Source organism: Carcharodon carcharias, chromosome 14 (assembly GCF_017639515.1).
Source record: "Carcharodon carcharias isolate sCarCar2 chromosome 14, sCarCar2.pri, whole genome shotgun sequence".
Lineage (NCBI taxonomy): Eukaryota > Metazoa > Chordata > Chondrichthyes > Lamniformes > Lamnidae > Carcharodon > Carcharodon carcharias.
The window spans coordinates 32,839,013-32,856,302 of NC_054480.1; the positions used below are offsets into that span (position 1 = coordinate 32,839,013).

At 40.9% G+C, this 17,290-nt stretch overlaps 1 protein-coding gene across 9 annotated transcripts in view; it reads left to right on the plus strand.

The window, feature by feature from the left end:
• The window catches only part of plagl2 (pleiomorphic adenoma gene-like 2), a 148,272-nt gene that overhangs the window by 109,174 nt on the left and 21,808 nt on the right, over positions 1 to 17,290 (plus strand). For 2 of the 9 annotated variants that reach the window (XM_041204440.1, XM_041204438.1), the window contains 3 exons: positions 3,633 to 3,759; positions 4,526 to 4,776; positions 16,099 to 16,535. In XM_041204440.1, coding sequence (XP_041060374.1) covers positions 16,276 to 16,535 — 260 coding nt within the window. In that variant the 5' untranslated portion in view covers positions 3,633 to 3,759; positions 4,526 to 4,776; positions 16,099 to 16,275. Of the gene's footprint in view, positions 1 to 3,632; positions 3,760 to 4,525; positions 4,777 to 4,885; positions 4,930 to 15,154; positions 15,248 to 16,098; positions 16,536 to 17,290 lie in introns of all 9 variants that reach the window. The other 7 variants (XM_041204441.1, XM_041204439.1, XM_041204442.1 and 4 more) reach the window with 7 other exon arrangements.

Genomic DNA, 17,290 nt, shown 5'->3' on the forward strand with positions numbered 1-17,290 from the left:
AGTAGATTAGCATGGACTGGCTAACTAATCGAAAACAGAATCAAGATGGGGGGAGGGGGGGGGTACTTTTCAAGATGGCAACCTGTAACTGGTGGAGTGCTACAGGGATCAGTGCTGGGGCCACAGTTATTTATACAATATATATTAACGACTTGAATGAGGGAAATGAATGTACTATCGCCAAGTTTGCAATGACACAAAAATAGGTGGGAAGACAAGTGGTGAGGATGACACAAAGAATCTGTAAAAGGATATAGACAGGTTAAGTGAGTGGGCAAAAATGTGGCAGATGGAATATAATATGGAAAAATAAGGTTATGCATTTTGGCAGGAAGAATAGAGGAGCTGAATATTATTTAAATGGAGAAAGACTGAAGAAAGCTGCAGCACAGAGGGATATGGGGGTCCTCATGCATGAATTCCAAAAAGCTAGCATACAGGTTCAGAAGATAGTAGGTAAGGCAAATGGAATGTTGGCCTTTAAATCAAAAGGAATGGAGTATAAAAATGGGGAAGCCTTGCTAAAACTATACAAGGCACCAGTTAGACCACACCTGTAATACTGTGAACAATTTTGGTCCCCTTATCTAAGGAAAGATATACTGGCATTGGAGGCAACCCAGAGAAGATTCACTAGGTTGAAACAGGGTATGGACGGATTTCTTATGAGGAGAGGTTGAGTAGGTTGGGCCTGTACTCATTGGAGTTTAGAAGAATGAGAGGTGACCTTATTGACACACATAAGATTCATAGGTGGCTTGACAGGGTAGATACCGAGAGTTTGTTTCCCCTTGTGGGAGAGTCTACGCCAGAGGGCATAATCTCAAGAGTAAGGGGGTACACATTTAAAACAGAGATGAGGAGGAATTTCTTTTCTGAGGGTAGTGAAACTGTGGAATTCTTACCGCAGAGGGCTGTAGAGGCTGGGTTGTTAAGTATGTTCAAGGCTGAGATAGACAGATTTTTAATCGGTAAGGGAATCCAGGGTTATGGGTAAAAGGCAGGAAAGTGGGGTTTAGGGTTATTAGATCAGCCATGGTCTCATTGAATGGCGGAGCAGACTTGATGGACCTAATAGCCTACTTCTGCTCCTACGTCTTATGGTCTTATGAGTTAAGGCATGGGCAGCAGAGTTTTGGATGGTCTCAAGTTCGCAGAGGATAGAATGTGGGAGACCACCCAGGAGTGCATTGGAATGGTCAAATCTAAAGATAACAAAGGCACAAATGAAAGTTTCAGCAGTAGATGAGCTGAGGCAGGGACAAAGTTGGGTGATGTTAGAGGTGGAAATAGATGGTCTTAGTGATGGTGCGACTATGTGTTCAGAACCTCATCCCAAGGTCAAATATGACACCAAGGTTGTAAACAATTTTGCTTAGTCTCGGAAAATTGCCAGGAAATGTGATAGAGTGGAATAACATGGGAACGAAGCTTGGGGCAGGGATTGAAAACTATGGCTTCAGTCTTCCTAATATTTAATTGGAGGAAATTTCTGCTCATCCAGTACAGGATATCAGATAAGCAGCCTGATAATTTAGCAACAATGAAGGAGTCACGAGAGGTGTGGTGAGGCAGAGCTGGGAGTTGTCAGTGTAAATATGAAAACTAATGCTGTGTTTTCAGATGATGTCACTGAAGGGCAGCAGGTAGATGAGAAATAGGAGAACATGCAAAATATATACATTTTCAACAAGTGCAACTTACAAATTCTAATGCAAAAGGTGTACCTATGCAACATTTACACATGGCTGCTAAGATATCGCTAAGTATGTTACAACACAGCGTATGTACCACTCAACTGGTACAATGTAACATTAATGACACTACTGTACAGCTACAACCTATGCTATACAAACACAATTTTAGCTGTAAATGTACAATTGTATACAACAATAACTTGCATTTTAATAGCACCTTTTAACATAAAATGCCTCAAGTCATTTCATAGGAACGTTATCAAACAGAATTTGACACTGAGATACGTGAGAGATTAGAACTGGTGACAAAAGGATTGGTTGAAGAGGTAGGTTTCAAACAGCGTCTTAAAGGAGAAGGAAGAGGTGGAGAGGTGCGGGGAGGGAATTCCAGTGGCTAGGGCGTAGGTAGCCAAAGGCAGGTTTGCCAGTGGTGGAGCGATGAAATTCAGAGTGCTCAAGAGGCCAGATACATACATATATTATTTTATTAATAAATTCAGTTTGACTTCATCTTGCATGTGATTAAAGACCATCTTGTATTCATGGTTCCCACTAGAGTTGAGCTAAGATCTGTAGTGAAATAAATTTCCTTGCAGCTGTATCTACTCATTCCTTCTACCACCTAGTGGAGACAATGTGCTATTAACTGAAACAGGAAATATATTCAGAGTACTTGGCACAACTTTAGGAAATGTCTTGTTAAGATTTTTAGAAGTTTTCATGCCAAATGTGCCAGTGAAATGCTTTTAAATTTTGGCTAGAAGATACGAAACATTGTGGTTTGCATATGAAATTATGAAAAATTTATTGTATTTTTAACTATCCTTTGCCTTTTATAACAAGTTGAATTCCTCGCAGAGTCTATTTTTTGTATTCCAAACTAATTTTGACTGCACCTAGTCAATATACTGGATGATTATTTTCATGCTTTGATTCATTTCGCAGTATGATCATATGATTGTTCTGAGAGGGAAAAGATCTTGGGTTTTTTTGGGGGTGGGGGGTGGGGTGGGGGGAATGGCGGCGGTAGTGGAAAGGCAAGAGAGCGGCACTAAATCATAATGCTCATCCGGAGAGCCAGTGCTGACACAATGGGCCGAATGGCCTCCATCTGCACCATAACAATTCTGTAATACAAAACTCCCCGTATGAGCAAATGCCTGTCTTGTTCGAGTTCCATTGTAGCCCATAAAGGAATTCAAGTCATATGATAAAGCCAATGATAAGTAGCAGTTCGTTGCAGTGTTTATAAAAATCAAGTAGTTTGAATTTTGACTGGATTTCAGGCTGAGTTGTGAGAATATCACAGAAATGATCTTGCTATGTCAAAGTATCAACTAATTTTCTCGCAGGGATTTGGAACGAAGACTCTCCTATGAAATGCTTACAGGATTGTTTGCAATACTACACTGTTCTTTTGCTTATTATTTTATTTTGTATATATTTTATGAGTCAATCTGGGAAACTGTTATATGTAACCTCATGACAAATTATCTGCATAGTTACAAAGAAAGCCTGGACATGGGTCATTGGCGATCATCTTGTGTTTAAAGAAAGCTGAGGGAATGATAATAGAGGCCACAATTTCTGATGGCTATCTGGGATCATATTTGAAACTAATTTCTTTGGTGGCCTTGAGGATATGAGGACAGGTTTCCTGTTAAAACAGAGACGATTTGGAAGGTTCTGTGAAAACATTTCTAGATCAGGAATATTACTTGTGAAGTTAAGAAGAGCCCATATAATTTTAGGATTGAGGCTATGCTATCAGGGTAATGTAATTAGCATTGTAACTGAGAGGTGCACTTAAAAAAAGCAATGACAAGCAAATAACCATGCTACATTCCATGTAGGGTCTTTGTTCACCAAACAGTGCTACTTATTAAGAAAATCATTCAACGTTTCTAATTGATGGGAATTTTTTTTTCTGTGTAGGTCAGTAAAGATGTGCAGCAACACTTCCTGGTCTCCTCCAACGAGAATTGTTGGAACTGGCTGAAAAGGAATTGTCTTGGCAGAACTAAAGGAGATTATTGTACATGTGGAGCAAGTCATGCCAAAGGTAAATTCATCAGTTACTATTATAGACATATTTGACTTCTACAGAAATACAGAGAATATTATTGAAATAACTTGTTTAATTTTCGATGAAAGTAGTTGATTTGTGTTGCATATAACTGGAAAGAGCTACTGAGATGAGGAGAATTTTTTTTACTCAGAGTGTTGTGAATCTTGGAACTCTCTACCCCAGCAGATTGTGGATGCTCCATCATTGAGTATATTCAACACTGAGATTGATAGGCTTTTGGTCTGTCAGGCAATCAAGGGATATGGGTAGGGGGCAGAGGATGAGCTATGATCATACTGAATGGAAGAGCAGGCTCGAGGGGCCGAACTCCTCCTCTGTTCTCATGCTTTTATGTAACGTGATATCAAAGCGTTCAGGAATCCCGTTAGTTCTTTTAAAGAGTATAGATTTCCTAGTATTTCAATAGACTGCAAGAATTATGAGAGTGTATGGTTGTCTCTGCAAGCTACCTAGCCTTTGTGGATGGTACCCCTACCTTTATCAGCCAGTCACCCAACTGAGACAAATTATTTTTTTGTGTGTGTCTCCTTGTCACTCCTTGTCTCCAGTGCTGAGTAATTCGGTTTCATTTTATTAACATTGCTGAGGGTCCTCTCTGCATTTTGAGAATGTAGTATAGTTCTTTCATACACTGTGAAGGAATTGAAAGCCAAAACCTAGGAAAGTTGGTTATTAAGCATCAGATGGTTAATTTCTTTTCACAGGACAGATTGAAATCTCTGTGTTTTTCCCTGTGCAGATCTCGTTGGGCCATGCATCTCCTGTGACTGAGAGAGAAGGCGTGCAATTGGCTCCCAGGCCTCTGCTGTTTCCAATTATAAGTGGTTGTTCAGAAGTGTAGAGCAGTGGCCTGGCAACATACTCTACCTCTTTTGGTAGATGCCAAGTTCAGGTCAGATACTTGACCACAGAGTTATGACTGATCGGGATAATTGTGCAGGGGTGAATTTCAACCTGTGTCCCTCCACTTCATGACGCCTCCACTACACTGTAAGTTTGGTTGTTATCCTCTCACCACATTGTAATTAATACAAAAAATATTTTGTTAACTTAAGCACACATTCACTAACACTGAAGCTTTGCATTTTCCTTGATAAAGGCACAGGTTCACTTACAGCGATTCATGCCAGCGGCCATGGAATGGTAAGCAGTATAGAACCACTAAGGATTACCCGGAATCTACACTCCATAGCAATCATGTGCAGCACATTCTTAGAAGAATACTCCAGGATAAGGTTGCGTTATGGTTTTAGATGTAGAGTTATATTTTGTAGCCAAGTACCAAAAGGTAAGGCCACTCTAGACTTAACGTGGAATATTCCATTAAAACTGCAGTAGCCATCACTAACAAGGTGGCCACATATGTTGTACCCACTTTTAAAGGTTCTCAAAAGAGAGAATGGGCTAAGTTTCAAAATGGAAACAAAAAGAAAGAATTGCATTTATACAGCACTTTTCACATCCTCCGAATGTCCCAAAGCACTTTGCAGCTAATTAAGTACTTTGGAAGTGTGGTCACTGTTGTAATATAGGAAACACAGCACCGAGTTAGCCACAGCAAGGCTCCACAAACAGTCATGTGATAATGTCCAGATAATCTGTTTTTGTGATATTGGTTGAGGGATGAATATTGGCCAGGACATCAGTGAGAAGTCCCCTGCTCTTCTTTGATTGGGATCGTTCACGTTCACCTGAGAGAGCAGAAAGGACCTTGGTTTAACGCTTTATCCTGAAGACTGCACCTCCAGCAATGCATTAATCCCTCAGTACTGCACTGAAGTGTCAGCCTAGATTTTTCTGTTCAAGTCTCTGGAGTGGGGATTGAATCCACAACTTTGTCTTGGGTGAGAGTGCTACTAAATAAGCTATGGCTGACACATAAAATAATGTAAGAAGACATAATAGAATCCAAGGAAATGATAGTAGTATTGTATAAGTAAACAAACTGGGTCATGAAACATTGTTTTTCCTAATGAGAGGATATGTGAATTGGATATGTGTGAATTTTATTTGGGATCAGTTATTAGTAAAACATAGGACCCGGGGTGCAAATAATCAAAGATACAATTAGTTCAAGAAATACAACTGAATGAAGTGTTTTGACATTTTGGTTTAGTTGAGAGAGAAGGGAATCATATAACATCGCATATGCCCTCTGGTGCTTTGGGAGATGCAATGAGTTCATTTGTATGCACTCTAGCCTCATTAAACGTGATTCGTTGTTTTGTATTAGCTATTTGCAGCATACAAAATCTTCCTTCCTCCCATGTGTCTTTTTACTTAAAGTACTTTCCCTTCGCCCCTTTTTTTGTTGAGTTTCCATTTTCTCTTTCCCTAACTGAGAAAGGGAAGTAGGTGACCTGATTGTGGGTATCCATCGTCATTACTCTATCACTGCCAAAGGATGTACTACTTTACTGTGGGTTGGCTTTTCCTCTTGGTACCCTACAGAGTCTATCTTTGTGCAAGGAACTCAGCCATGTTCTGTGAGTCCCATGTTTCTCAGCTACAATTGCAATTATATCATTGGGAAGACCCTCCAACCTGCTGATATTTAGATTAATACATGTAGCATGTTCAGCATTTGGTCACTTCTCTTCTTTAACTCTTTTGAGTACAACCCTTTTCCATCTGTTTCAGATGAAGTTACATTGTTTCATAGTTTACCATTGTGAGATTTGAACTCTTGATCTTGGGGTTACAAACCCAGTACCATAACCACTTGGCTATTTAGGCCAAGCCTTCTCTTTAAGTTGCACTGAATATCAATGAGCAATTATATCAATTAATATGCTTTTTTTTGCACGTGGAATATGTAATCACCAACTTGTTACAACAACATTCCTTTGATTGCCAATTCCTGTGTAACACCCTGCAATCACAAGTGATCGCAGTCAGCTTTTAGTCTAAACTAGGCAGATTTATTCTACCACTCTTAAATGGGTCATTCTTCTCATCTGATTGATGACCATGCCCAAGTTTAACTTCCTTAACAATGGCAGCAGACAAGAGACACATAATTTGAAACAACAACAGCTTAGAGTTATATGGCACCTTTAACATTGAAGTACCCTTAGGATGCTTTCTCAGGAGAATTATCAGCAAAATTTGACACCAAGCCACATAAGCAGGTGTTAGGACAGGTGAGAAAGCTTTGTTAAAGAGAGAGGTGGAGAAGCTTAGGAGGCAAGGGCATAGACAGCTGAAAGCAAGACTACCATTGGTGGAGCTGTTAAAATCAGATATGCATACAAGGGCAGAATTGGAGGAGCAAAAAGCTTTCAGAGCATTGTACAGCTAATTGAGGTTACAGGCACCATTCGTTGTAATTTTCTTTGGAGTGTGCGGGTGATCTCTAAACCCATTTAACTTTTGTGCATGGCTGTGCACAAGAGATAATTTAAAGGGAGTGAATTATACACAAACTGTATGGGAGCTTTTAAGGTTGTAACTGTGTAGCTTGCAGGGAATGTTGGTTGCAGGGTTAAGAAGTGAGTGAAGCAATGAAATAATTTGAAAATAAGAGTAAGAATTTTTAAATGTAGGCATTTCTGGACCGGGAGCCAATGTGGGTGAAAGAGCACAGGAGTGATGGGCAAACAGGACCCAGGCAGCGGGGTTTTGGACAAATTCAAGTTTATCTTTAAGGTGGATAGGGTGGACAGAGTAGATAGTCAGAAGCTTTTTCCCAGGGTGGAAGAGTCAATTACTAGGGGACATAGATTTAAGGTGAGAGAAGAAAACTATAGAGGAGGTGTGCAGGGTAAGTTTTTTACGCAGAGGGTAGTGAGTGTCTGGAATTCACTGCCAGAGGAGGTGGTGGAAGCAGGTACGATAGTGGTGTTTAAGAGGCAGCTTGACAAATACATGAATAGGATGGGAATAGAGGGATACGGACCCCGGAAGCGCAAAATGTTTTAGTTGACAGGCAATATGATCGGCGCAGGCTTGGAAGGCCTATGCTGTACTTTTCTTTGTTCTTAATCAAGCTGGCTGCTTCCATAACTTCTGAGCTGCACAGCATCGGGGGAAGTGGCGGCGGGGGTGGAGGGGGGGAGCACCCCAAAGATGCACTGGGGAGTCCCCCCTTGTAACTTCACAGGTAATGGTACATGCAGCAATTGTTCAGAAGAGCAAACTTCCTCTGAGCAATTGCCCTGCTCTGGAAACCATCCAAAAATGCGATTTAAATTACAAATTTCAGATGGCTCCGTCCGTGTTACAGCTGCCCACAGAAATTTGTAAGAATTAAAACCTCTTAGAACCATAGAAAAGTTACAGCACAGAAGGAGGCCATTCGGCCCATCTTGTCCATTGCCAGTCCAAGGACACCCAGGTGCCCTTTCTAATCCCACCTTCCTGCACCCGGCCCATAGCCCTGCAGCTTACAGCACTTTAGGTGCAGATCCAGGTACTTTTTAAAAGAGTTTAGAATTTCTGGCTCTACCACCAACTTGGGCAGTGAATTCCAGACACCCACTACCCTCTGCGTAAAAAAGTTCTTCCTCATGTCCCCCCTACACCTTCTGCCACTTATCTTGAATCTTTGTCCCCTGGTTCTAGAATTCTCCATCAAGAGAAACAATTTTACCCTGTCCACTCTAACTATTCCCCTCATAATCTTGTACACCTCAATCAAGGCACTCCTCAGCCTTCTTTGTTCCAAGGAAAATAACCCCAACCTATCAAATCTCTCCTCGTAGCTACACTTTTCTAACCCTGGCAACATTCTTGTAAACCTCCTCTGCATTCTTTCCAGAGCTATTATGCCCTTCCTGTAATGTGGTGACCAGAACTGCACACAATACTCCAGTTGTGGCCTCACCAGTGTATTATACAATTCCAACATTATATCCTTACTTTTATATTCTATACCTGTGCCAATGAAGGAGAGCATTCCATATGCCTTCTTTATAACCTTGTCTACTTGAACTGCTGCCTTCAGGGACCTGTGTACTTGTACAACAAGATCACTCACTTCATCTAACCCTCTTAGTATATTCCCATTTATTTCGTAATCCCTGTAACTGTTTGACCTCCCTAAATGTATGACCTCACTTCTCTATGTTAAAATCCATCTGCCACTTTACCGTCCACTCCACCAACCCATCTATGTCGTTTTGGAGATTATGGCTATCCTCTACACTATCCACTACTCGGCTAATCTTTGTGTCATCTGCAAATTTCCCAATCGTGCCCCCCACCTTCACATCCAAATCGTTAATATATAACACAAACAGCAAGGGTCCCAACACCAAGCCCTGTGGAACACCACTTGAGACAACTTTCCATTCACAACATCATCCATTGACCATTACCCTTTGTTTCCTGTTACAAAGCCAACCTTTTATCCAGTTTGCCACATTACCCTGAATCCTATGGGCTTTTACTTTCCTGACCAATCTGCCATGTGGGACCTTGTCAAATGCCTTGCTAAAATCCATGTTCACAACATCCACTGCACTACCTTCATCAACCCTTCTTGTCACTTCCTCAAAGAATTCAATCAAATTTGTGAGGCAAGACCTCTCTTTAACAAATCCATGCTGACCATCCCTGATTAGTCCATGCCTTTCCACATGATGGTTAATCCTATCTCTCAGGATTGATTCTACTAACTTGCTCACCGCCGATGTAAGACTAACTGGCCTATAATTGTTTGGCATTTCCTTTGATCCCTTTTTAAACAATGGAACTACGTTTGCATTTCTCCAGTCCTCCGGTACCTCCCCTGTGTCTAGTGAAGATTGGAAAATCATCCTCAGAGCATCTGCTATCTCCTCCCTGACTTCCTTCAGCAGCCTCGGAAACAATCCATCTGGCCCTGGAGACTTATCAACTTTCAAGGATTTTAACCCTTCGAGTACTTCCTCTCTCTTTATGACTATTCTGTCCAATATCTCTCAGTGTTCCTGGGCTACTATATCTATATCCTCCCTTTCCTTTGTAAACATGGAGACAAAATATTCATTCAAAACCCTTCCCACAGCCTCTGCATCTACACACAAGTTTCCATCTTCATCTCTGATAGGTCCCACTTTTTCCTTAACTAACCTTTTAGCATTAATGTATTGGTAAAACATCTTTGGGTTATCTTTAACTTTACTTGTTAATCTTTTTTCATGCCCTCTTTTTGATTTCCTTATTTCCTTTTTTAATTCGTCCCTGCACTTCCTATATTCGTCTAGGCTATCTGCAGTGCTTAGTTCTTTGTGCCTATTGTACGCTTTCTTTTTCTGTTTGATCTTCTCCTGTATTCCTCTAGACAACCAGGGGGGTCTAGATTTGGCAGTACCACTCTTATTTTTGTAGGGGACATGTCTACTTTGTACAATTAGGATCTCTCTTTTTAGTGCTTCCCACAGGTTTTCCACTGTTTTATCCTCCAGCAGTGCTGTCCAGTCCACATCAGCCAAGTCCCTTCTCATTTCTGCAACATTTGCCTTCCCCCAGTTCAAGACTTTTACTCCGGCCTTATCTCTGCCCTTTTCCATGGTAATGCTAAATCTGACTGAATTGTGATCACTGTCCCTGATATGGTCACCATCTGTCACTTCACCCACTTGCCCTTCTTTGTACCTCAAGACTAGGTCTAGAGTTGCATCTCCTCTTGTTGGGTTTGTCACTTACTGGTTGAAAAAATTTTCCTGGACACACTGCATGAATGTTTCTCCCTCAGTGCCCCTTATATTGTTTGAATCCCAGTTGATATCAGGATAGTTGAAGTCTACTATTATTGCCCTTCTCAAGCAGAAATTTGCCTACATATTTATTCTTCTATCTCTCTTTCACTATTTGGGGGCCTGTAGTATACTCCCAGTAGTGTGACTGCCCCTTTTTTATTTCTAAGCTCAATCCATAAAGCCTCGTTTGTTGACCCATTTAGTATATCATCCCTTCTCACAACTGGAATTGATTCTTTAACCATTAGTGCTACCCCCCCTTTTTTTTAATCTCCTACTCTATCATGTCTGAAGACTCTATAATCAGGGATATTTAGCTGCCAGTTTTGTCCCTCCTTTAGCCAGGTCTCTTTTATAGCAATGACATCCTGCTGCCATGTGTCTACTCGTGCCCTTAACTCATCAACCTTGTTTGTAATACTCCTTGCATTGAAGTATAAACAGTTTAACTCCGTCAATTTCCCATGCAGGACACTTTGTAAACTTTGCTTCTCCTGTAACTCCATGTCTATCACAACTCCATTTTTCTGATCTGAACCTGACCTATCTGACCCTACTGCTGGGATCCCATCCCCCTGCCACACTATTTTAAATACTCCCCAACAGAACTAGCAAAAGCCCCTGCAAGGACACTGGTCACAGCTCTGCCTGGGTGCAGCCCGTCTGGTTTGTACAGGTCCCACCTTCCCCAGAACCGGTCCTAGTGTCTCAAGAATCTGAATCCCTCCCGGCTTCACCATCTCTCCAGCCACGTGTTCGTTTGGTCTATCCTCTTATTCCTGCTCTCGCTAGCACGTGGAACTGGGAGTAATCCTGATTTTACTACATTTGAGGTCCTGCATTTTAATTTATCTCCTAACTCCCTGTACTGAGCTTGCAGGTCCTCATCCCTTAGTTTACCTATGTCGTTGGTACCAATGTGTACCACTACCACTGGCTGCTTAACTTCCCTCCCCAGAATGTCCTGCAGCCGCTCCGTGACATCCCGGACCCTGGCACCAGGGAGGCAACACACCATCCTTGATTCACGTTTGCAGCTACAGGAGCGTCTGTGTGTGCCCCTAACTATTGAATCCCCTATCACTATAGCTCTGCCATTTGTTTTCCTCCCACCCCTCTGAGCAGCAGAGCCACCCACGGTGCCATGAACTTGGCTGTTGCTGCTTTCCCCTGAGAGGCCAGCCCCCCCAACAGTATCCAAAGCGGTATATGTGTTAGAGAGGGGGATAAGTTCTGGGTAACTATTGTACGGACCCAGACCAATCTCCCGCATGGGACTCCTCCCAACACCCCACCCCCCCGAAGACTCGCATCCCCTGACCCAACCCTTCCCCCTGACTTGACCTAATTCAACCCAGTCCCACAGGCCAGACATTACCACGGGCTGACCCAGCGCCACCACCCCCACCCCACTGCAGGCCAAATCCTATCCACTTACCTATCTTTCAGGCCTGTCAATTTCAGTGGGACCTTTAACTTAACCTGATTTACAGCAGCTGGTGAAAAGGTGCCCTAGAAAAGGAAACATGTCCTTCTTCAATCTGACTCTGCTGACTGCAATGCTGGGCCTCTAAGACAACTTGCATTGCCTGGATCTTGTCCAGCCTGAGTCAGAAGGTCAGGCGAGACAGGCTTGAAGAAATTTTGATGTAAGTAGTTGGGCTTGGAGTGGCATTCTGATGCCGATGGGCACAGAGTGGCAATCTGACGCTGATTGCCACTCCAAGGAAGTTACGGCCCTAAGTGTTTTTGGAGCTGTGCTCATCCACACAAATGGCAAGAATTCTATCACACCCCTGACATGTGGGCAAGCACTGGGGAGTCAGGAAATCAATTGCTCACCACAGAATTCCCAACCTCTGACCTGTTTGTGTAGCCACAGTACTTTTGTGGTTGGTCCTGTTGTTTCTGGTCAATGTAGATGGCGAGGAGTTTCAGTGATGGTGATGCAATTGAAGATTGAAGGGAAATACTGAGTTTTATTTTATCTTCTTGCAGATCGTCATTCTCTGGCACTTGTCTGGCACAAATATTGCTCGTCACTATCAGCCCAGCTTGATTGATCTCGAGGTCTTGTTACATGCCCTTCAAGACTTGGTTAACTTGGGCATTAGTGGTACTATTGGGCCACTTTTGGTGATGGTCATTGAAGTTTATATCCAAGGTGCATTCTGTGCCCTAGCTACCCTCAGTGTTTCTTTGAAATAGTGTTCAATGTGGAGAACTATCGATTCATCAGTGTTGGGGGGGATGGGGTGCTGATGAATGGTAATCAGGAGGTTTCCTTGTCACATTTCATCTAATTTCATGCGATTTCTAGAGACAAAGTTGAGGACTCCCAAGGCCACTCCTCCTTGACTGATGACTGCGCCACAGCTCTGATGGATTTGCCCAGATCGTAAAATCAATACCTTTAATTTACATTTCCTGTCTGTTATATGCCGCCTTCTGTGTCACATTTCCAATAAAAATATGAAAAATTGGGGGAACTCTGTCAGAGTGAAACTTTCCAGAGACAGAATGTCTGCAACCTCTTTCTTGACATCTGTATGAACTCATATAATGTTTCCTTAACATTAGTATGTAACTTTAATGGTAGACATCAACAACTTGTATGGTTTAAAGTTCCTAAACTTATAAATCAGTTCATGGTCTCATTTGATGTATATAGGAAGAAAGCATCCCAAATTCCTTTCACTTAACAGAAGGCAATGGCGCAATGGTACTGTCACTGGACTGGTAATCTGGAAACTTAGGGATAATGCTCTGGGGACCTGGGTTCAAATTTGAATCCAATAGAAATCTGGAATTATAAAGTCTAATGGTGACCATGGGACCATTGCTGTTTGTCATAAAAACCTATCTTGTTCGCTAATGTCCATTAGGAGTGGAAATCTGCTGTCCTTACCTGGTCTGACCTACATGTGACTCCAGACCCACAACCATGTGGTTGACTCTTAAGTCCCCCTGAACAAGGACAATTGGGGATGGGCAATAAATGCTGGCTGAGTCAGCGATGCCCACATTCCATGAACGAATGAAAACAAAAACTTAGAGCTTGAAGCCTACTAATAACTTACTGACCTCCAGTTGATCTCACCAACTTATAAAATTTAAGTTACCTGGATTCCCAACAGGGAGTATCTGGGCAGTGGCAGTTAGCAATTAAGTATCACAACTGTACTCCAGACTACCAATCAACAATGTCATAGATCTGTTCATGATTAATAAAACATTGTAATGGCTACTACCTTTGACACCATAATGAGAGCAATTTCTTTGTGTGCTATAAAATTACTCTAATACTTGATTGATAATTTGTACGAGCACAAGTCTCAGCACTGTGCTCTCAACCTAAAGAGGTGGGTTGTTATGAAGTCCTGGTTTAAAGCCAACATGTTAAGACATGGTAAACGCGACAGCAAAAGATTCAGACAGTCAAGAAAGTAATATTATAAAAAGCATTCAAGGGAAGGCATGCTGAAGTTGCTCATTGATGAATTGATAGGAGTTGTATGCTGTCTAGAATTATCCCCATGGGTTATTTTCCATTCCATCTTGATCAATGAAGGAGTATCCTCAGTCATGGAAAGAGAAAAGATTTATGAGAATGGTACCAGGGATGAGGCACTTTAGCTATCTGGAGAAGGACAGGAGGTGCTGTCCTTAGAGCAGGGCAGGTTAAAATAAGATTTAATAGAGTTGTTCAAAATCATGAATAGGGTTAATAAAGAGAAACTATTTATCCAGCAGAAGTATTGGTAACCAGAGGACACTGATTTGTTGTAATTGGCAAAAAAAAACCCCAGAGGCGACACAAGGAAACGTTTGTTTCCCACAACGAGATGTTATGATCTGGAATACACTGCCTGAAAAGGGTGATGGCAGCAAATTCAATTGTAACATTCAACAAATAATGAAACAAATACTTAAAGGGAAAAAGTTGACAGGGCAAGGGAATTAATTGGATAGCTCCACCAAAAAGCTGGCACAGGCAAGGGATGAAGGTTAGAACCTTGAAAGCCAATTCTGCTGAGGTCATTCTCATTTCCTAGCAACCAATTCTATAGTAATATCGCTGATGCTCTTGTAACAAGTTTACTGTTATTCTAAGGATTAGTGTGTAAAAAAAAAAAGCTGGGGAGTTAAAAAGGAATAGCAATATTTTTTTAAAGGAAGACAAAAGCTTTCAAAGCTTTAAACTAGCACTGAAGTTGCTGGAGTCCTGCAGCTCATGTTGAGAGCAGCAACAAACACATTTTTGTGAGTCTATAATTCTGCCATTAGCATAAGGGCAATCTTTTAGTGACTGGTTTATAATGAATAGTTTAGATCAAAAAATCTTTAACTTTGCACAAAGAACAATACAATATCTCAAAAAGTAAGATTAAATGTCAGTAATATTTCAGCACCATGTCCAAAGTAAGTGAAGTTCAGAAATTTGCTCAGTATATCAAAAAGGAAGGACTTGCGTTTCTATAACTCCTTAACATCTTTAAACACTTTGTATGCACTTGATTCCTTTGAAATGCAATGACTGTTACGTAGGCAAATACAGTAGCTGCTAAATATATCCCACATACAACAATGAGATGGGTGATCAGTTGACTTGTTTTTTGTGGTGTTGGTTGAGGAAGGAATGTTAACCAGAATACCAGGAGGACTTTCTGCTCTTCTTTGAATAGTGACATGGCACCCCTCTCATCTGAAAGGTGGCACCTTTGGAAAAACAGCGCTTCCTCATGTACTGCATTGTTTGCCTGGATTATGAGCTAAAGGTTAGATCCTAGTCTTCTATCAGTGGAAAGGTGTTTGATGTATTTTGTTCATTGTTTTGCAACAATTTTAATTTTACTTTAGTGAAGCATTTTTATCCTTCAAAATACTGATAGAGCAATTTTGTTCAAAGAATCTGAGATTTCAGTTTGCAAAGATTAGAACATAGGCATTCTTTTAGATTAAATTATTTAAGTTTCCAGTGTGCACTTTACTTATGTTTTTATTTCACTTCCTTTTGTTTATATAGTTTCCAAGGTTTTTTTGATTTCCAACCAAAAGGGTATGCAGACAACAGTGTATAATCAAGCTCGTAACGGTATCACTATGCTAGTGTAACTATCGGAAATGCAGAAAAGGCCAAGTTGACTTGCTCTCAAATGTTCCTTGTCTCAAATTTTAGTTTTCCCTTGTGCAGAGACACCTACCTGCCCTCTTTCTGATGTTTCAGCATGGTTTTTATTCATTGCACATAATGGAACCAATGCCTAAAACTTCTGGATAGAGTATATTGGCTCACAAAGTAGTGTGCCACCAGCCCAACCTTTGGTGTGTGTTCTTGATGAGTTAAGTTGAATGAATGTTAAGTGAAGATGGCTTTTACAAAGTCTGGTGTGAGTGTACCTGTATTTGAGGACTAGTATTGTATGATTTTCAGTTTTAGATATGCATAATTTTTATTTTGTATAAAAAGTATTGTCTTTGCTAGAAAATATGTTTCTTCATGAAAATAAAATGGGAGCCTGAACATGTTACATTACGTTTGGTCATAGCTAGCCATAAATGAAGGTACACAACAATAATGATTTTCATGTTTAGAAATGTTAATCTTTGTATTTAATTTGACTTTTAGGCCTAAAATTTCTCTACTCCTCACATATTGCTGAAGCAGCCTTAAACTCTGGATGCAACAGGTATCTATCAACTGGAAGTGATCATAATACACAGGCTGAAAACACAGGAAATACACTTGGTAGTGAGAAGGTGGGTAAAGCCCCATTTTTCTAGGAACTTGGCCTGTAAGGCTGCAATGGCAGCTGTTGCCACTGATGACCTAAGTCAAATCACAATAACAAAACAGAAGGAAGATACGCAGAAGGTTTTAGAAGCCAAATGGAAAGGGAAGGAGTCAAAGCCAAGGAGAACCCTTGAGTGCCTGATCTGCGGAGCATTCTTCAGCAGTGTTGACAAACTTAAAGTCCATTCATACTCTCACACAGGAGAGAGGCCCTACACGTGCTCACACCCGGAGTGCACTAAAGCCTTTGTGTCCAAGTATAAACTTCTCAGGTATGGGAAGCTGAATGGGAAAAGTGCCCTAAAACCTGTTTATCAAATGTATTTAATCCTTTGAGGACGCAGCTTTCTATGCTAATTGTTCATCTTCTTTAGATTTTGAATGGTTTTGGAAGAAAAAATTGTAAACAAATTACAAAACATAATTGCAATAATATCAAGTAATAACAGTACTTACTGTATTTTCTGAATAACCGCAAACATGACTTATTTTTAAAGAATTGTTTCAGAAATGCCACTGCAGTCCTCAAAGGGTTAACTTAATATCTACACCTCCTTCAGGCTTAATGAGGATTCTTGCAAGCCATCTGCTAAAGACCACTCCACTTCTGACCATTGCCTGCTCCAGTGATTTCCTGCATAAAGTGATGTCACACAATACAGCAAGGATATAATATGCTGTTTGGCTATACTTACAAATGAAACATCAAATTATTTCCTGGTACCCATTGTGTTTAAAAAAAAAGACATGAAACATGTGCTTTTCAAATTGTGCATAATGCATTGACTAGGAATCCGACAATGATTCCAAAAATGAAGCAATAGCGAATAGTCAACAGTGTATCATATCACAGAAATGTTGGGCTCTATTCAGATCAATGCCTTGAAATTCCACTTCTTGTCTTGTCCCTGTTAGCCACATAGCATATACACTGAAACCATTTCAAACCAGAATGGCAGCATTCAATTTAATACAATTTGTTCATTGTTTCTGCTCTCATACCAGGTGATACTGGGATGCAAAATTC